Genomic DNA, 21108 nt, shown 5'->3' with positions numbered 1-21108 from the left:
CCAGCCGGATCTTATTGTGCCGACCCATGCACGTGGCCATAATGTCCCGGAGTTCCCTTACGGGAATGAGGGGAGACTCGGCGAGGGGCACGAGGTCATCCATCGCCTCGTCGGTGCTGGAGTCCAAATCGTCCTCCGTGCCCATCACCGAGTCCCCATCCTCCTCCAGGGGGTCGTCACCAGTGGCCGACCCGTCCGCCGCGCAGTGCGCAGCGGACGGCTCGGCCACACCAGCCGGCCCCGCCTCCGCCCGGATCCCACCTCCAGGATCGGTGGCATCGGATTCCTCCCTGGGCTCCTCTAGGGGCGCCGGGCCAGAAGACGGCGGCGGTTCAGAGCTCCCCTCCGCCCCAGACGCCAGAACGACCGGAGAAACTGGGGAGAGAACAATTCCCAGCTCCTCCAGTACGTCCGGCACCAGAGACGCAGCCAGGGGGCCATCCTCCTCCCCGCCACCAACCTCCGACCCAGCGGGTGGGGTGTCTTGAATTAAAACCTCGACCAGGTCGAGCAGCCTCTGGGAGATGTCCGGGTCGCATTGGGCGAGCTCATCTACTTCAAACTCGCCCGACCCGGACCCCAGGCCGCCCGACCCGGCGAGGGGTAGCGGCACAGATAAAATGTCAATTGCCGCGGGTTGATCCGTGACCCCCCCCACGGGCAGGGTCTCGTCCCCATCCCCGGGAGGCACGTGCCGGACAGACACATCTGCCTCAGCCTCCTGAGGGACAGGCAACCCCCGCCGATCGCTGATGAAGACAACAGCGGCGGGGTGGGGGGGGCGCAGTACCCGCGGCGGGCGACGACTCCCCCTGCTCGGAGGGACCTTCCTCCTCCCGGTCCTCCTCCTCTTCCAGGGGGTCGCGCCTTTTTAACGCGGAGGGAGCGAGGGAGACCTCCATGTCTGCAGGGGCCTCCTCGTCCGCTCCCTCCGGCGGAGCAGGTTTGTCGGGTTCCTCGGGCCCGAGCCCGGCCGCAGGTATTGGCGTTTCCGCTACGGCGGTTGCGGCCACAGGCATGGGCATGAGGCCCCTCCCACTCGCGTCTGCCCCGATTAACTCCGCGAGGAGCGCGGGTGTAAGGGGCTCAAGGGGCAAAGGCTGGCCCTCCATGGGGGGACCCACCCTAAGGTGTTTGGTTTTATTCTGCGCCTTCTTTCCGGCCGGACGCGCTCCCTCCCCCCCGCCAGAGGCCTTGGTGGCATTGGCCTCCGGCGTCGACCGCGCATCGGTTACTCGGGATGCGCGGGCAGACACGGGGGGAGGAGTGGTGGCGGCGCCAGCCTCGGCCGCACTAGACGATCTGGCGGCCTTGGAGGCGGGGCAGTTTTTCCTGATGTGCCCCACCTCCTTGCAGGCATGGCACCGCACACCGTCCGACGTCCAGAAGACGCGATAGGCGGCCCCCTCGTGGAGGACGACGAACACCCCGTCGGTGTCCTCCTCCCGCGCCAGCTGGATAAACAGCTGGCGCCGGAAGGAGAAGACGTGGTGAAGGCTGGCCTCCCGGAAGCCGAGCGGGATGGGTGTGATCCCCGACCTCACCTCCCCAAGTTGGCGTAAATGGGGGAGGAGGAGCTCACCAGGAACATAGGGCGGGACGTTAGAAATGACGATCCTCTGCGCGGTGGCCTCGAGAGGATCCACCGGCAGGAAGGCCCCGCCCACGGTAAGCCCCTTGGCGATGGCCAGGGACACCGCCCGCTCCGACCCCAGGAAGAACACAGCCTTCCCATACATTTTTGAGGCCGCGACGATGGCTGAGGGGCCGACAACCCCAGGCATGGCTTTAACGCAGGCCTCAATGGTCATAGTGGGGTGAGTGTAGCTCTTCACCCCAAGCTTTTTTGTTATAAGTTTAAAGGGTGACGGGGCAGCAGAAGCAGTGGGAGCAGCTGTGGCTGTGGCTGCCACTCCCGCATAAGTCCTGGCTGGCCCCGCCACCGGCGAAGATGCAGTCGCCATTATGGGGTGTTTTTATAAGAGCTACACTCACCCCAAGTCACAGGCCTGAAGGTGTTAATGGCCTCAGGTATTTTTTTTGGTCCTCTATTGAGCAGAGGGAGCTGTTTAGATTGAAGGCACACCTCTCCCCTTATTGATTGAAATTGGGAGAGGGGCCTTCTCCCCTCTGCTCAATAGGCAATTAATAAATAAGATGAAATTGAAGTGCCTCAGAGAAAGAGGCAGAGAGAGACAAAGAGAGAGAGAGAGTGGGGGTGGGGGGTGGGAAGGAGGGAGGCCGCAAGGGCAAGGTTGCCACTCAGGATGGTGGGTGGGTGGGTGTTGGCAGGGGTGCACTCTCCGATGGGAATTAAAAGTCTTTGATGGTGGTGGTCTTCTGGCAGGGGGGCGAAGATGTCTTCACCTGGGAAAGCTGGAGATGCCCAGGCTCAGTCCTGCACCAGGTCTTAACGATGTTTAATGGAATTAAAGACTTCACCTAGGCAGCTCCAGCTGTCCCAGGCCAGGCAATAGAAGGGGGCGTTTGATAGTGGTGTGTGTGGCCTAGTATTCTACAAGAGCCACACACACACACAGACACCCCTTGGTGTTCCGGTCTTCTTTCCTCCCCCCACCTACAATACAAAGTCTTTTGGAGAGTGCACCAAATAACACCCACCTGCAGATGTTCAGTGAAGATGTTATCCTTCCCTCCTTCCAAGCAGTTGATGGTGGGTGTTGGTTGTTGCTTCTCTCCCCTCTCTCCCTCTCCTGGAATGGAGGCCGATTTGGGGAGGCAGTGGTGGAAAGGCCTCTCCTCTGGTAGGTGTTGGCCTCCTTTTTCCCTCTCCTCTCCTCTGTCCTCTCTCTCCAGGCACCCCAGTAGTTGTTGTTGTGATAGCGGTAGTGGTGGTCTGGCGTTCTCCTTCTCCTCCTCTCCCTGGTCAGGAGACCACCACTTTCCACTCTCCACTCTCCTGGTCTGGCTGCTCCTTCTCCTTGTGTGCTGCTGCACAGCCAGCAATGCTGAGAATGAGGTCTAACAGAGGGTAACATCAGACTGAAATACAGAAGCCTGCTAGGGCCTTTTATACAGGGGTGGTTACTGCCGGTACTGCAGTATAAAATCAGTTCTTCCCTTAAAGGTACATACGCAACACCTACTGCCCATGTTGTTGGTATCTCCTCCCAGCACGTCACTTGCTGTATGGTGCTGAATGGTTTGGATGTTCTCTGAGTTTGACTTCTCCAGAAATTGAGCCATGACACAGGGAGATAAATGTCGCAGGAACCCCACTTCAGGCAGAAGCCATAGCCAGACTGAGAGATGATCAGTACATGAAGGCGTTCAGGGAGATTATAAGATTGTTTTTTATTCCAGAAATTGACGAGTGTGAGGCAGACTCTTGTGGCTCGAATGCAACATGCACCAACACAGAGGGAGATTTCTACTGCACCTGTAATAGCGGATTTCAGTCAAGCACCGGAGAATCTACCTTTACCGATAAAACAATAACTCAGTGCCAAGGTAAAGAAAGACTTTATTCTCCTTCGTAAGTAAGCACATAAAGAAAGAATTGTATAAAGCGCATTTTGCAACCTCAGCACATCCCAAAGCGTTTTACAGCCAATGAAGTACTTTTGAAGTGTAGTCGCTATTGTAATGTGGGAAATGCGACAGCCAATTTGCGCACAGCAAGCTCCCACAAACAGCAATGTGATAATGATCAGGTAATGTTTTTAGATGTTGATCGAGGGATAAATATTGTCAGGACACTGAGGAGAACTCCTTTGCTCTTCTTCAAAATAGTGTCATGGCATCTTCTACCTCCACCTGAGAGAGCAGACGGGGCCTTGGTTTAACGTCTCATCTGAAAGATAGCACCTCTGACAGTGCAGCACTCCCTCAGTACTGCTACTCCGACAGTGCAGCAGTCCCTCAGTACTGCCCCTCCGACAGTGCAGCACTCCCTCAGTACTGCTACTCCGACACTGCAGCAGTCCCTCAGTACTGCCCCTCCGACAGTGCAGCACTCCCTCAGTACTGCTACTTCGACAGTGCAGCACTCCCTCAGTAATGCCCCTCAACAGTGCAGCACTCCCTCAGTAAAGCCCCTCTGACAGTGCAGTGCTCCCTCAGTACTGCCCCTCCGAAGATATTACATCTAGTTCCCTCGTCTAGATCATTAATATATATTGTGAATAACTGGGGTCCTAGCACCGATCCCTGTGGCACCCCACTAGTCACTGCCTGCCACTCGGAAAAAGAGCCGTTTATTCCAACTCTTTGCTTCCTGTCTGCCAACCAGTTCTCTATCCAAGACAGTACCTTACCCCCAATCCTGTGTGCTTTAACTTTGCACGCTAATCTCTTATGCGGGACCTTATCGAAAGCCTTCTGAAAGTCCAAATACACCACATCCACTGGTTCTCCCTTATCTATTCTACCAGTTACATCCTCAAAAAAGTCCAGTAGATTAGTCAAGCATGATTTGTGTTTCTCCTGTTTTGCTCTTTCCTGGCTCCTATCATCCGTGCTACCAATGTCGCTCTGATGATCCAGCTCACAAAGTTCCCCATTGCTGCTTGGTTGTCCTACCAACAGGTGGAATATGGGAAGGTGCACCAAAGTCATACTTAGTACAAACAGAATAAGGTGTGTTACTCAGGCATCAGAGAATCAAATGAGGAATTAGAGCCCTGGATCATCAATTGGGGATGTGGTACCCAGAGAGTCTGATCAACTATCATAAGAACATAAGAAATAGGAGCAGGAGTAGGCCAATCGGCCCCTCGAGCCTGCTCCGCCATTCAATAAGATCATGGCTGATCTGATCCTAACCGCCAATCCACTATCACAGAACTATCTCCTGAATCTAACAGAATTAGACACACGAAATAGGAGCAGGATCAGGCTACACGGCCCCTGGGCCCGCTCCGCTACCCACAGGGCCATGACCGATCCGAACCTAGACTCATGTCCAAATTCCTGCCTGCTCCCCGTAACCCTTAATTCCCTTTACTTCTAGGAAACTGTCTATTTCTGTTTTAAATTTATGTAATGATGTAGCTTCTACAGCTTTTTGGGGCAGCATATTCCATGGACCTACCACCCTCTGAGTGAAGTAGTTCCTCCTCATCTCAGTTTTGAAAGAGCAGCCCCTTATTCTGAGACTATGCCCCCTAGTTCTAGTTTCACCCATCATCGGGAACATCCTCCCCGCATCCACCCGATCCAACCCCTTCACAATCTTATATGTTTCAATAAGATCGCCTCTCATTCTTCTGAACTCCAATGAGTAGAGTCCCAATCTACTCAACCTCTCCTCATATGTCCATCCCCTCATCCCCGGGATTAACCGAGTGAACCTTCTTTGTACTGACTCGAGAGCAAGTATGTCCTTTCTTAAGTATGGACACCAAAACTTCATCAGATGGAGAATGGGATGTAAATATGGTCCATCAAGCCAAATCCCTGGAGTACGAAGGTCTAGTTATGAGCTTAAAGCCTAGGAATATCTAGGGCATGAAATTAGAGAACCAATGCTTAACATTTTCAGATGACGTTCCTCTGTCTGGCATTTTAATGTAGGCATTAACCCACGAAAATGATGGACCAAAGAATGTCACGGAAACATATGAAGTGTTAGCGTGTTAATATCTATAAGCGTCGTTTCTAATCTCTGGATGATTTTGAAAGGCTAAAATTTCCAGAGGTTGAGGAAATGGGAGGAAAAATTAATTTAAAATAAATTCAATTCCATGGAAAAGGAATATTTGTGCTGATTGACAAACCCAGATGAAGCTCCACAGTGCAGGACATGCTGAGGTTGATGGGAGTTGGAAAGACGATGCGGTGACGGGGTAGTAGTGATCATGCAGTGCTCGGTATGACTTTCACAGTCTACAGATTGCAGGAGAAAGGGAGAAACCAAGGGGTTAAGGAGTAATATAACACAATGAAAACACTCCTGGCACCCAATGGTGCACGTAATTCATGTTGAGAAATACTGATTTTTCAGGGCGATTTCACAGTTAACAGATTTGCTTCTAATAATCTAAGTGGCCTTTAGACCCTTATCTGTCCCGCTAAACCATTCCAACTGAAAGCAATTCATTAATCTTCATAACCCGTGGTGACATCAGAACAATGTGTGAACCAGCACAAGTTATATACCTCTGTGTTCAATATTATGCTCACTAGTGGGACTGTCTTACACTGTATGAACCTGCTGTCAAGTCCCAGGTTTTATTCCTGGTCTGTGCTGAGTTGGTTGATCTCAGTCAGGGTAGCAGTAGGGACACTGCAATTAGCCTCAATAACCCTGAGACAGGGAGGGAACATCAGCCATGTTCTGCACTTCTGATGCCTCTCTAGCGACCCCTACTAGACAGTACCAGCGTGTGGATGCTGCGTGAGGACAGGATTGGCCTCTGGCCTCCTACAACCCCATAGTCAAATAGCCTGTTGACACTCACTGGCTAAGCTCACACATGACGGATTGTCAGTTGGTTGGGGTACTCGGGGCAGACAGTGTCTTTGGGGAAGGAAGAGGAGAAAAAAATTGGCATGAAGAGGATCCATTCTCCATGTTGTTGGTATCTCCTCCCATCACCGCTACGGTGCTGGATGGTGTTAAGCTCCCTGAGATTCAGAAGCGAGAGCTGGACTGAGAGGTGGTCAGTAGGGTGAAGTGCTCAGGGCAAATTGTAAGTATCTTTTTCATTCCAGATATCAACGAGTGTCAGTCAAACCCATGCGGCCCTAATGCAAGATGCATCAACATAGCCGGGTCTTTCAACTGCGCCTGTGGCAACGGATTTGTCTCAAACACTGGGAAATCTATATTTAAAGATAATGATAAAACAAAGACTCAGTGCCAAGGAAAAGACTATTCTGCTACAGGAGCTACATCCAAAACATTCACCTGTCTTTCAGTAAATGCACAAAGTGGCACAGTGTGCAGAGCACACACAAAGGATTGAATAGATTGCTAGGGGAATGCTGGATGATGAGTGATAATTAAAAAAAAAAATGCCCTATCAATCAAAGGAAAAATAGGGAAAGAGCGGGGTTAGTGGGACTAATTGGAGAGCTCTTTCAAAGAGCCGGCACAGGCACGATGGGCCAAATGGCCTCCTTCTGTGCTGGAACATTCTATGATTCTGTGATCAATTGACCTACGTAGAAAAGTACCAATCACACTGGGAGAAAACTGAAATGGAACTTGTTAGTTTGAAGAATATAGAAGGTCATTAGAAGACATGAACCCAAGGGATAAGAGAACTCATCAGTCATTGTTAGCAGAAAAAATGATAGATTATGAATTTTCTGGTACCTCAGAAAGACTTAACGATTAGATTTTCTTCGCATTCAGAGTGAATGGGTGGACAATCTGGCTTCACACCCACCAGTGATGCCTCCCCCCACAATCTGTTGACTCTCACTGCCTAGCCTCACCCAGGAGGAACAGACACTTGGATGAGAGGTTGGAGAGCCCCCAATGGGAGTCATTGCCTTCAGGAGGGGAGAAACATTGGCCCAGACAGGACCTACTGCCCATGTTGTTGGTATCTCCTCCCAGCACGTCACTTGCTGTATGATGCTGAATGGTTTGGATGTTCTCTGAGTTTCACTTCTCCAGAAATTGAGCCATGACACAGGGAGGTAAATGTCGCAGGAACCCCACTTCAGGCAGAAGTTAGAGCCAGACTGAGAGATGATCAGTACACGAAGGCGTTCAGGGAGATTATAAGATTGTTTTTTATTCCAGATATTAACGAGTGTGAGACAGACTCTTGTGGCTCGAATGCAACATGCACCAACAAATTCGGAAGTTTCTACTGCACCTGTAATAGTGGATTTCAGTCAAGCACCGGAGAATCTACCTTTACCGATAAAACAGTAACTCAGTGCCAAGGTAAAGAAAGACTTTATTCTCCTTCGTAAGGAAACACATAAAGAAAGAATTGTATAAAGCGCATTTCACAACCTCAGCACATCCCAAAGCGCTTTACAGCCAATGAAGTACTTTTTGAAGTGTAGTCGCTATTTTAATGTGGGAAACGCGACAGCCAATTTGCCCACAGCAAGCTCCCACAAACAGCAATGTGATAATGATCAGATAATGCTTTTAGATGTTGATCGAGGGATAAATATTGTCAGGACACTGAGGAGAACTCCTTTGCTCTTCTTCAAAATAGTGTCATGGCATCTTCTACCTCCACCTGAGAGAGCAGACAGGGCCTTGGTTTAACGTCTCATATTGCACCTCTGACAGTGCAGCACTCCCTCAGTACTGCTACTCCGACAGTGCGACAGTCCCTCAGTAATGCCCCTCAACAGTGCAGAACTCCCTCAGTAAAGCCCCTCTGACACTGCAGTGCTCTATCAGTACTGCCCCTCCAACAGTGCAGCGCTCCTTCAGTACTGGCCCTCCGATAGTGCAGCACTCACTCAGTACTGCCCCTCCAACAGTGCAGTGCTCCCTCAGTACTGCCTCACCAACAGTGCAGTGCTCCCTCTGTACTGCCCCTCCGACAATGCCGTGCTCCCTCAGTACTGCCCCTCCGACAGTGCAGTGCTCCCTCAGTACTGCCCCTCTGACAGTGCAGTGCTCCCTCAGTACTGCCTCGCCAACAGTGCAGTGCTCCCTCTGTACTGCCCCTCCAACAGTGCGGTGCTCCCTCAGTCCTGCCCTCTTACAGTGCAGCGCTCCCTCAGTATTGCCCCTCTGAAAGTGCAGCGCTCCCTCAGTACTGCACTGGGAGTGACAGCCTAGATTATGATCAAGTCTGTGGAATAGTAGGGAATGTGCACCTTTAACTATTCCCTCCACTCCAGCCCAAGTCAATTATACATCTGGGCTTCCAAACTTGGGTTGCGGTGAGAGAGAATGTTTTGAGCTCCATAACACAGGGGTGAATAACGAGCCATTACAGGGCTGTTGCATGCTGGTAGCAGCAACTCAGAGTGAGAGATTCAGAGCATCACCCAAGGCGCATATCACATTATCATGAGGAACAGTGGAGCCAAGTCCAGGCCAATACATTAAAGACACCTCGCAACAACAATGCTTGAAGGAGGGAAGGAAAGGAAGGAGGCAGGGAAGAAACGGAAAGGAGGAGGGAAGTGAAGGAAAGAGGGAGGGAAGGAAAGGAATGGGGGTGGAAATGAAAGAGGGAGGGGAGGAGGAAGGAAAGAAGGCAGGGAAGGAAAGTCATGATTTCAACTTTTGCCTGGCATTAATGGGGCAGTAGCAGCCTCGAAATGATGCCATTCATTCTCACATTCACCGCTGAAGGAAGCGGTGGAAGCAGAGACACTCAAAGTTTTCAAGGGGATAGGCACTTGGGGAAATAAACTTGCAGGGCTACGGGGATAGAGCGGGGGAATGGGACTGACTGGATTGCTCTACAGAGAGCCGGAACGGACTCGATGGGCCGATTGGCCTCCTTCTGTGCCTCTATGACATAATTGTTGGATTTTGCGCCAATGCCAGTGAACGCAGTGAAACACATTGAACACACTCAGAAACACTGTGTGCAGGATCGAAATGCTGCAGTTTGTGAGCGTTTCCAGTTTCAAGTCACGTTTGTTTCTTACTTACAGAGATCGGTCAGTGTGGGTCCGACCCCTGCGGCTTTCATGCAACATGTACCAACACACCTGGATCTTTCTACTGTACCTGTGACAGAGGATTTGTCTCCAGTACTGGAGGGAAGAACTTCACTGATACGACAAGGATTGTTTGCCAAGGTAAAGATTTTCTGCTTCACCAAACCAACCACAAGGTTTGATTTCAATCTTCGAAATAGTGCTGTGGCATCTTCTACGTCCACCTGAGAGAGCAGACGTGGCCTCGGTTTAACATCTCATCTGAAAGACTGCACCTCTGACAGTGCAACACTCCCTCAGTACTGCCCCTCTGACAGTGCAGCGCTCCCTCTGTACTGCCCCTCTGACAGTGCAGCGCTCCCTCAATACTGGCCGCCCGACAGTGCAGTGCTCCCTTAGTACTGGTTCTCCGACAGTGCAGCACTCCCTCAGTACCGCCCCTCCGACAGTGCAGCGCTCCCTCAGTACTGCCCCTCCGACAGTGCAACGCTCCCTCAGTACAGGCCCTCCGACAGTGCAGTGCTCCCTCAGTACTGCCCCTCCGACAGTGCAGCGCTCCCTCAGTACTGGCCCTCCGACAATGCAACACTCCCTCAGTACTGCCCCTCTGACAGTGCAGCGCTCCCTCTGTACTGCCCCTCTGACAGTGCAGCGCTCCCTCAATACTGGCCGCCCGACAGTGCAGTGCTCCCTTAGTACTGGTCCTCCGACAGTGCAGCACTCCCTCAGTACCGCCCCTCCGACAGTGCAGCGCTCCCTCAGTACTGCCCCTCCGACAGTGCAACGCTCCCTCAGTACAGGCCCTCCGACAGTGCAGTGCTCCCTCAGTACTGCCCCTCCGACAGTGCAGCGCTCCCTCAGTACTGGCCCTCCGACAATGCAGCACTCCCTCAGTACTGCCCTTCCGACAGTGCAGCACTCCCTCAGTACTGCCCCTCCTACAGTGCAGCGCTCCCTCAGTGCTGCCCCTCTGACAGTGCAGCACTCCATCAGTACTGCCGCTCTGACAGTGCAGCACTCCCTCAGTACTGCCCCTCCGACAGTGCAACGCTCCCTCAGTACAGGCCCTCCGACAGTGCAGCGCTCCCTCAGTACTGCCCCTCCGACAGTGCAGCGCTCCCTCAGTACTGGCCCTCCGACAGTGCAGTACTCCCTCAGTACTGCCCTTCCGACAGTGCAGCACTCCCTCAGTACTGCCCCTCCTACAGTGCAGCGCTCCCTTAGTACTGCACCTCTGACAGTGCAGCACTCCCTCAGTACTGCCGCTCTGACAGTGCAGCACTCCCTCAGTACTGCCCCTCCGACAGTGCAATGCTCCGTCAGTACAGGCCCTCCAACAGTGCAGCGCTCCCTCAGTACTGCCCCTCCGACAGTGCAGCGCTCCCTCAGTACTGCCCCTCCGACACTGCAGCACTCCCTCAGTACTGCCCCTCCGACAGTGTAGCACTCCCTCAATACTGCCCCTCTGACAGTGCAGCACTCCCTCAGTACTGGTCCTCTGACAGTGCAGCGCTCCCTCAGTACTGCCCCTCCGACAGTGCAGCACTCCCGCAGTACTGGCCCTCCGACAGTGCAGCACTCCCTCAGTACTGCCCTTCTGACAGTGCAGCACTCCCTCAGTATTGCCCCTCCTACAGTGCAGAGTTCCCTCAGTACTGCCCCTCCGACACTGCAGCACTCCCTCAGTACTGCCCCTCCGACAATGCAGCACTCCCTCAGTACTGCCCCTCTGACAGTGCAGCACTCCCTCAGTACTGGTCCTCTGACAGTGCAGCGCTCCCTCAGTACTGCCCCTCCGACAGTGCAGCGCTCCCTCAGTACTGCCCCTCCAACAGTGCAGCGCTCCCTCAGTACTGCCCCTCTGACAGTGCAACGCTCCCTCAGTACTGCCCCTCCGACAGTGCTGCATTCCCTGAGTACTGCCCCTCCGACAGTGCGGCGCTCCCTCAGTACTGCCCCCTGACAGTGCAGCATTCCCTCAGTACTGCCCCTCTGACAGTGCAGCACTCCCTCAGCACTGCCCCTCCGACAGTGCCAGCGCTCCCTCAGTACTGCCCCTCTGACAGTGCAGCGCTCCCTCAGTACTGCCCCTCTGACAGTGCAGCACTCCCTCAGCACTGCCCCTCCGACAATACAGTGCTCCCTCAGTACTGCCCCTCTGACAGTGCAGCACTCCCTCAGCACTGCCCCTCCGACAATGCAGCGCTCCCTCAGTACTGCCCCTCTGGCAGTGCAGCACTCTCTCAGTACTGCGCCTCTGACCGTGCAGCACTCCCCCAGCACTGCCCCTCCAACAATGCAGCGCTCCCTCAGTACTGCCCCTCTGACAGTGCAGAAGTCCCTCAGTACTGCCCCTCCGACAATGCAGCACTCCCTCAGTACTGCCCCTCTGACAGTGCAGCAGTCCCTCAGTACTGGCCCTCCGACAGTGCAGCGCTCCCTCAGTACTGCCCCTCTGACAGTGCAGCACTCCCTCAGTACTGCCCCTCCGACAATGCAGCACTCCCTCAGTACTGCCCTTCCGACAGTGCAGCACTCCCTCAGTACTGCCCCTCCTACAGTGCAGCGCTCCCTTAGTACTGCCCCTCTGACAGTGCAGCACACCCTCAGTACTGCCGCTCTGACAGTGCAGCACTCCCTCAGTACTGCCCCTCCGACAGTGCAACGCTCCGTCAGTACAGGCCCTCCAACAGTGCAGCGCTCCCTCAGTACTGCCCCTCTGACAGTGCAGCGCTCCCTCAGTACTGCCCCTCCGACACTGCAGCACTCCCTCAGTACTGCCCCTCCGACAGTGCAGCACTCCCTCAATACTGCCCCTCTGACAGTGCAGCACTCCCTCAGTACTGGTCCTCTGACAGTGCAGCGCTCCCTCAGTACTGCCCCTCCGACAGTGCAGCACTCCCGCAGTACTGGCCCTCCGACAGTGCAGCACTCCCTCAGTACTGCCCTTCTGACAGTGCAGCACTCCCTCAGTATTGCCCCTCCTACAGTGCAGAGTTCCCTCAGTACTGCCCCTCCAACAGTGCAGCGCTCCCTCAGTACTGCCCCTCCAACAGTGCAGCGCTCCCTCAGTACTGCCCCTCTGACAGTGCAACGCTCCCTCAGTACTGCCCCTCCAACAGTGCTGCATTCCCTGAGTACTGCCCCTCCGACAGTGCGGCGCTCCCTCAGTACTGCCCCCTGACAGTGCAGCATTCCCTCAGTACTGCCCCTCTGACAGTGCAGCACTCCCTCAGCACTGCCCCTCCGACAGTGCCAGCGCTCCCTCAGTACTGCCCCTCTGACAGTGCAGCGCTCCCTCAGTACTGCCCCTCTGACAGTGCAGCACTCCCTCAGCACTGCCCCTCCGACAATGCAGCGCTCCCTCAGTACTGCCCCTCTGACAGTGCAGCACTCCCTCAGCACTGCCCCTCCGACAATGCAGCGCTCCCTCAGTACTGCCCCCCTGGCAGTGCAGCACTCTCTCAGTACTGCGCCTCTGACCGTGCAGCACTCCCCCAGCACTGCCCCTCCGACAATGCAGCGCTCCCTCAGTACTGCCCCTCTGACAGTGCAGAAGTCCCTCAGTACTGCCCCTCCGACAATGCAGCACTCCCTCAGTACTGCCCCTCTGACAGTGCAGCAGTCCCTCAGTACTGGCCCTCCGACAGTGCAGCGCTCCCTCAGTACTGGCCCTCTGACAGTGCAGCACTCCCTCAGTACTGCCCCTCCGACAGTGCAGCACTCCCTCAGTACTGCCCCTCTGACAGTGCAGCACTCCCTCAGCACTGCACTGGAGTGTCAGGGTAGATTTTTGTGCTCGAGTCCCTGGAGTTGGACTGAAACCCACAACCTTCTGACTGAGAGGCGAGAGTACTAACCACTGAGCCACAGCTGACACCTAGCTTTGCTCAGACATTGCACTGAGTCACCCAGGCTGGGACATGACTCAATGTTGAGATAAATCTCACAACTCCCGTGTAGATGTTTGGGCAGAAGTCTGATTTGCTTTTTTAACATTTTAATTACATCTTAAATGTCTTCCTGACTTCACAGATTGGAACAGGATCAACACGGGGCAATGCAGCTCGAACAATTTAACAGAGGCGGGGCAGGTATTTACCATGATGCGAAGCTTTGGTTATGAGGCGACGCTTTAGATACCGGGACTATTTCCACCAGCACCGAGCAGGCTAAGAGGAGATTTAATAACCTTCTCCAACCCTCCAACCCTCCGAGATCTCTGCGCATCCCCGATTGCCTTTGCTCCAGCATTGCCGGCCGTGCCTTCAGCTGCCTGGGCCCTAAGCTCTGGAATTCCCTCCCTAAAGCTCTCCGCCTCTCGACCTCTCTCTCCTCCTTTAAGTCACTCCTAAAACCCTACCTCTATGACCAAGCTTTTGGTCACTTGTCCTATTATCTTTTTACATGGCTTGGTGTCAAATGTTGTCTGATATCGCTCCTGTGAATCGCCACGGGATGTGTTACTACCTTAAAGACGCTATATAGATGCAAGCTGGTCGTGGTGTATCAGTGTGTGTTTATGTAATCCGTGCATCTAGATGATCTACATATTTGTGTCATACATGTGGGATCTATGTAACACTGTATGTACGTGTGTGGTATATGCGTGATCTATATGTACATGCGTAATTTATGTATCCATGTACCGACCTCTGAAGATTTCGTGAGAGGGGTGTTTCCAAGTGAACTGAAGTTAACTCTCTTGCTCTGAAGATTTTGATGCCTTATTTTTCTTCTTCTCACAGTTTTGCTCAATGATCAATGAATGTTTTGAGAATCAGAGTGGACCTCTCCCTTTGCCGGTTAGTAGTGACACATTCTCCATTGTACCACAAGTGGTGAAATTCATTCGGCTCCCGGCCTCATTACAGCCTTGGTCCAAACATGGACAAAAGAGCTGAATTCCAGAAGTGAGGTGAGAGTGACTGCCCTTGACATCAAGGCAGCATTTTGACCTAGTGTGGCATCAAGGAGCCCTAGTAAAACTGAAGTCAATGGGAATTGGGGGGGAACACTCTCCACCGGCTGGAGTCATACCTAGCACAAAGGAAGATGGTGGTGGTGGTTGGAGGCCAATCATCACTGTCCCAGGACATCGCTGCAGGAGTTCCTAAGGGCAGTGTCCACCTTCAGCTGCTTCATCAATGACCTTCCCTCCATCATAAGGTCAGAAGTGGGGATGTTCACTGATGACTGCACAGTGTTCAGTGCCATTCGCAACTCTTCAGATAATGAAGCAGTCCATGCCCACATGCAGCAAGACCTGCTTTTCTCCACAGGAGCAAGCTTGTCTGCACCTAATGTTCTGCCCGCTCGCCACAGCCGTTAATATTCCTCCTCTTCAAATATGTATTAATCAATGTTCCCTCTTTAAGCTGCACAGCCACATGGTCACACGACAATGGGAAAGGTCCCGCCCAGGCCGCGCACCGGCCTCCCCATAGAAACATAGAAACATAGAAGATAGGAGCAGGAGTAGGCCATTCGGCCCCTCGAGCCTGCTCAGCCATTCAATGCGATCATGGCTGATCATCCAAATTCAGTACCCTGTTCCTGCTTTCTCCACATACCCCTGGATCCCTTTAGCCTTAAGAAATATCCAACTCCTTCTTGAATATATTTAATGAATTGGCTTCTACTGCCTTCTGTGGTAGAGAATTCCACAGGTTCACCACTCTCTGGGTGAAGAAATTCCTCCTCATTTCTGTCCTAAATGGCCTACCCCTTATCCTTAGACTGTGACCCCTGGTTCTGGACTCCCCGACCATCGGGAACATCCTTCCTGCATCTAGTCTGTCCAGTCCTGTCAGAATTTTATAAGTTTCAATGAGATCCCCTCTCATTCTTCTAAACTCCAGCGAGTACAAGCCCAATCGTCCCAATCTCTCCTCATACGTCATTCCTGCCATCCCAGATATCAGCCTGGTGAATCTTCGCTGAACTCCTTCTATGGCAAGAACATCCTTCCTCAGATAAGGCGACCAAAGCTGCACACAATACTCAAGATGTGGTCTCACCAAGGCCCTGTACAACTGCAGCAAGACATCCTTGTTCCTGTACTCAAACCCTCTCGCTACGAAGGCCAACATACCATTTGCTTTCTTAACCACCTGCTGCACCTGCATGCTTACCTTCAGCGACTGGTGCACAAGGACACCCAGGTCTCGTTGCACTTCTGCTTCTTCCAATCTATTGCCATTCAGATAATAATCTGCCTTCCTGTTTTTGCCACCAAAGTGGATAACCTCACATTTATCCACATTATATTGCATCTGCCATACTTTTGCCCAATCACCCAACCTGTCCAAATCATCCTGGAGTATCTCGGCATCCTCCTCACCGCACACACGCCCACCCAGCTTTGTGTCGTCTGCAAATTTGGAGATATTACATCTAGTTCCCTTGTCTAGATCATTAATATATATTGTAAATAGCTGGGTCCAAGGACCGATCCCTGCGATACCCCACTAGTCACTGCCTGCCACTCGGAAAAAGACCCGTTTATTCCAACTCTTTGCTTTCTGTCTGCCAACCAGTTGTCTATCCAAGTCAATATCTTGCCCCCAATCCCATGTGCCTTAACTTTACATGCTAATCTCTTATGCGGGACCTTATCAAAAGCCTTCTGAAAGTCCAAATACACCACATCCACTGGTTCTCCCTTATCTATTTTACCAGTTACATCCTCAAAAAATTCCAGTACCATTGTAAACACCGGGCATGTGCTGATATTTAAAGGGACCGCACACTAAAAGAAACAGGCCGCGCAGAACAAAGCCCAACTTACAGGGAACATTGCTCTTCATTCCCTTTCAAAGTGCTAATGGGCTCTGTTTGAGTTGGTGGCAGAGAACTCCACATTCTCCAGCTTTTTTATTAACTTCATCTTCCCGAGACTGCCTGAAGTGTGTGCCCTCTCGTTGTGATGTTGCCGATCACTGGAATTCCCAAGTGTGTACCCAGGTGACCTTGGAGTGAGCTCATGTGGTGCCCAGTGATTGGGTCCAAGCCTTCTGTGACCGGTTGACGCCACAGGACATTGTCTGTCCCATCAATGAAATTATCATTACTCATTGGAAGTTGACTGGTTTTGTTCTAATGCTGCCCTCCTCCCGGGACGGGGCGAATGGGAGCACCGGGAGTGATGTTCGCTCCGGTGGCACGAGGCTCATGCCCAATATCACCCTATGGACCCAGGAAAGAATAGAGCCAATCAGAAACCATCTATCACTATTTACCCGATTATAACCTTGAAGTCCACTATCAGGTCACCTCCTCAAACCTCTCCACTCCATTGTAAAAAGCCCTAGGAGCGTCAGTCTAGATTTTGTGCTCAAGTCTCTGACGTGGGCTTGAGCCCTCAACCTTCTGACTCAGAGGTGAGAGTGCTGCCCACTGAGCCACGACTGCTATTCATTGGGTAAACGTGTAGAGCTACCAAAGGAACTATGACAACCATTAAAAGTTATCCATGTTCACTGGGATGGAAGTGAAATGGTTTGTCCTCCACAGAAAATCATTTCAGCCACAAATGATCTTCTCGGGAATGACTCCCTCTGGGACAACATGGAAAGGGAAGAGCGGCTCCTTTCAGCTTCCACATTCCTGCAGTCCATGGAAAACGCTGCGATTGCTGTCGGCCTGGATTCTTCGGGTCACATACCGAGAACGAGACCAGCTGAAAATATCGGTGAGTTCAAAATAAGATATTTTATATGATGGGTTTTCTTGAGGCAGCTGTGTGAGGAATAACCTGCACTGACCTTCTACATAACACCCAGAATGTAGAATCTGTCCTAAAATATTCAGTGATTCTATAATCCCTGAGATATAATTAGATCATTTTAGTCAAGAAATCAGATACTTGCAATACTGAATCCAAAACGTTTCACACACAAGGCCCTTCAGGTTTATTTAACAGAAGCGTTGGCTCTCCTGGTGGCTCACTGAGTGAACCAGTGTAAAGCTGAGCCATGAAGACCAGGTTTCTTGCCCGGTCTGACCTGAGTGAGCTGTTCTCAGGTGGATTGTACCAAGGGCGTTGCACTCACGACTAACGGCGGTAAAGGAGCATTGGGGAACTACAGAGGAGCCCGTTCCTGTCCTCACCAGAGATCTAAACACAGGCACTTCCAGCAGAAACCCAGTCCGGTTTCCCCCTCTGTAGACTGCTGACACTTGTTGTGAAGGCCCACACACGAATATTGACCACTTCAGCAAGGTACCAGAGAGTGACCAGTGTCTGTAGAACTCTAGCAGAAGAAGAATAAGAGCATAAGAAATAGGAACAGGAGTAGGCCATTTGGCCCCTCGAGCCTGCTCCGCCATTCAATAAGATCATGGCTGATCTTCGACCTCAGCTCCACTTTCCTGCACTATCCCCATATCCCTTGATTCCCGTTATATCCAAAAATCTATCGACCTCTGTCTTGAATATACTCAACGACTGAGCCTCCGCAGCCCTCTGGGGTAGAGAATTCCAAAGATTCACCAATCTCTGAGTGAGGAGGTTTCTCCTCATCTCAGTCCTAAATGGCCGACCCCTTATTCTGAGACTGTGACCCCTGGTTCTAGACTCCCTAGCTAGGGGAAACATCCTCCCTGCATCTACCCTGTCAAGTCCTGCAAGAATTTTGTATGTTTCAATGAGATCACCTCTCATTCTTCTAAACTCTAGAGAATATAGGCCTCGTCTACTCAATCTCTCCTCATAGGACAATCCCCCCATCCCAGGAACCAGTCTGGTGAACCAACGTTGCACCCCCTCTATGGCAAGTATATCCTTCCTTAGGTAAGGTGACCAAAACTGAACACAGTACTCCAGGTGTGGTCTTACCAAGGCCCTATATAATTGCAGTAAGACGTCTTTACTCTTATACTCAGATCCTCTTGTAATAAAGGCCAACATACCATTTGCTTTCCTAATTGCTTGCTGAACCTGCATGTTAACTTTCAGTGATTCGTGTACAAGGACACCCAGGTCCCTCTGAACACCAACATTTCCCAATTGCTCAACATTTAAAAAATACTCTGCTTTTCTATTTTTCCTACCAAAGTGGATAACTTCACATTTCTCCACATTATATTCCATTTGCCATGTTCTTGCCCACTCTCTTAGCTTGTCTATATCCCCTTGAAGCTTCTTTGCATCCTTCTCACAACTTACATTCCCACCCAGCTTTGTATCATCAGCAAACTTGGATATATTACATTTGGTCCCCTCATCCAAATCATTGATATAGATTATGAATAGCTGAGGCCCAAGCACTGATCCTTGCGGTACCCCACTAGTTACAGCCTGCCAACCTGAAAATGACCTGTTTATTCCTACTCTCTGTTTTCTGTCCGTTAACCAATCCTCAATCCATGCTAGTATATTACCCCCAATCCCATGAGCCCTAATTTTGTTTAATAACCTCTTATGTGGCACCTTATCGAATGCCTTCTGAAAATCCAAATACACCACATTCACTGGTTCTCCCTTATCTATTCTGTGAGTTACAACCTTAAAAAACTCTAACAGTTTCGCCAAACACAATTTCCCTTTCATAAATCCGTGTTGACTCTGCCCAATCCCATTATTATTTTCTAAGTGCCCTGTTACCACGTCATTAATAATAGATGCTAACATTTTCCCTATTACTAATATCAGGCTAACTGGTCTGTAGTGCCCCGTTTTCTCTCTCCCTCCTTTCTTAAATAGTGGGGTTACATTTGCTACCTTCCAATCCGCGGGAACCGTTCTAGAATCTATGGAATTTTGGAAAATGACAACCAATGCATCCACTATCTCTATAGCCACCTCTTTCAAAAACCTAGGATGCAGGCCATGAGGCCCACGGGATTTATTGGCTTTCGGTCCCATCAATTTCTTCAGTACTATTTTTTTTACTAAAACTAATTTCTTTCTGTTCCTCATTCTCGCTAGACCCTTGGTTGTCCAATATTTCCGGGAAGTTTTTGTGTCTTCTTCCTTGAAGACAGACACTAAGGGCAGGATTTTCATTGAGCCATGGAGGCGGGATTGGAGGCGTTTGGGGGGCTAAAATCGCGAAATCGGGGGGCACGAACCCATCCCGCCCCCAACCCGCCTCCATGCCAGTTTCAAAGGAGGCAGATACCCGACCTGTGCTGGGACCCGCTTCCCCGAGGCGGGACGGGGATTAGTGCCAATTAACTGCCTGTTAACAGGTAGTTAACAGGCAGTTTTTAACCTAATCCCTATTTTTATTGCTGAAGTGTGGGATTCCTGACAGCTCCAAACCACGCCAAGTTAGCGAGGCGGACCGTCGGGCTGAAGGGCTTGGAGGGTTCGAGATGTCCGGTGTTCAGGTGAGTGATGGGTGCATGAGTGCAGAGGTAAGTGTGTTTGGTGTGTGTAAAGTGTTTAAAGAAGTTTTACTTACCTTTACTTACCTTTACAGCCTTCCTTCAGGTCTCGGGAGTCCCTCATCTCACTGGCACAGAAAGCAGAATGGCCGCGAGCTGTCAAAAGTTGCAGCATTCAACTTTCTGGAGAGATCTCTAAATCATCCTGAGAGGAAGGAATTAACTTAGAGTACAGATTGTCAGTATTTGACAGCTTCAAAGAGCTGTCAAACGCTGATATTTCATCTGTCAAAAGTGACGTCACCTGTTGCTGGGTGGCCCTTAATTGGCCTGCTGAGCCCGCTGGGTGGGCTCAACAAGGTCAATCAAGTGAAAATCGCGTGGTTTGGCTACAACTTGTTGGAGGCGGGACTACAGCCCCGAAAGTTGTAGTCCCGCCTCCTACATGCCTCCAGAATCAAAATCCAGCCCTAAGTATTTGTTAAATTTCTCTGCCATTTTCTTATTCCCGATTATAATTTCTCCTGTCTCAGCCTGTAAGGGACCTACAATTACTTTTGCTAATCTTTTCCTTTTTACATACCTATAGAAGCTTTTACATTCTGTTTTTATGTCTCTCGCTAATTTACTCTCGTATTCTATTTTCCCTTTCTTTATCAATTTCTTGCTCCTCCTTTGCTGAATTCTAAAATCCTCCCAATCCTCAGGTTTACTACTCTTTTTGACAACATTATAAGCCTCTTCCTTTGATCTAATACTATCTTTAACTTCTCTTGTTAGCCACGGTTGGACCTCTTTTCTTGTGGGGTTTATGTGCCTTAAAGTAATGTATATCTGTTGTAAATTATGTATTCATTCTTTAAATGTTAGCCATTGCTTCTCTACCATCATACCTTTTAATGTAGTTTCCCAATCTACCTTAGCCAACTCGCCCTTCATACCTACGTAGTTTGCTTTGTTTAGATTTAAGATCCTAGTTTTGGATTTAACTAAATCACTTTCAAACTCGATATAAAATTCTATCATATTATGGTCACTCTTCGCTAAAGGCCCCTTTACTACAAGCTTATTAATTAACCCTTTCTCGTTGCACAATACTAGATCTAAAATAGCCTGTTCCCTAGTTGATTCCTCAACATACTGATCTAGAAAACTATCTAGCAATCATTCCATGAAATTGTCCTCCACACTATTACTGCAAATTTGATTTTCACA

At 50.9% G+C, this 21108-nt stretch overlaps 1 protein-coding gene across 1 annotated transcript in view; it reads left to right on the top strand.

Moving 5' to 3' along the window:
- LOC147097620 (adhesion G protein-coupled receptor E3-like) overlaps nt 1-21108 on the top strand; it is a 103500-nt gene that overhangs the window by 29538 nt on the left and 52854 nt on the right. Inside the window, exons 4-7 of the mRNA XM_085971422.1 lie at nt 3325-3471; nt 7718-7864; nt 9556-9702; nt 17030-17254. Of these exons, the coding sequence (XP_085827548.1) occupies nt 3325-3471; nt 7718-7864; nt 9556-9702; nt 17030-17254 (666 nt within the window). The remainder of the gene's footprint in view (nt 1-3324; nt 3472-7717; nt 7865-9555; nt 9703-17029; nt 17255-21108) is intronic.

Source organism: Somniosus microcephalus, chromosome 31 (assembly GCF_052327205.1).
Source record: "Somniosus microcephalus isolate GS21.2 chromosome 31, FLI_Smic_1.0, whole genome shotgun sequence".
NCBI lineage: Eukaryota > Metazoa > Chordata > Chondrichthyes > Squaliformes > Somniosidae > Somniosus > Somniosus microcephalus.
The sequence above is the reverse complement of the archived record's forward strand: the minus strand, read 5'-3'. Positions and strand labels throughout refer to the sequence as shown.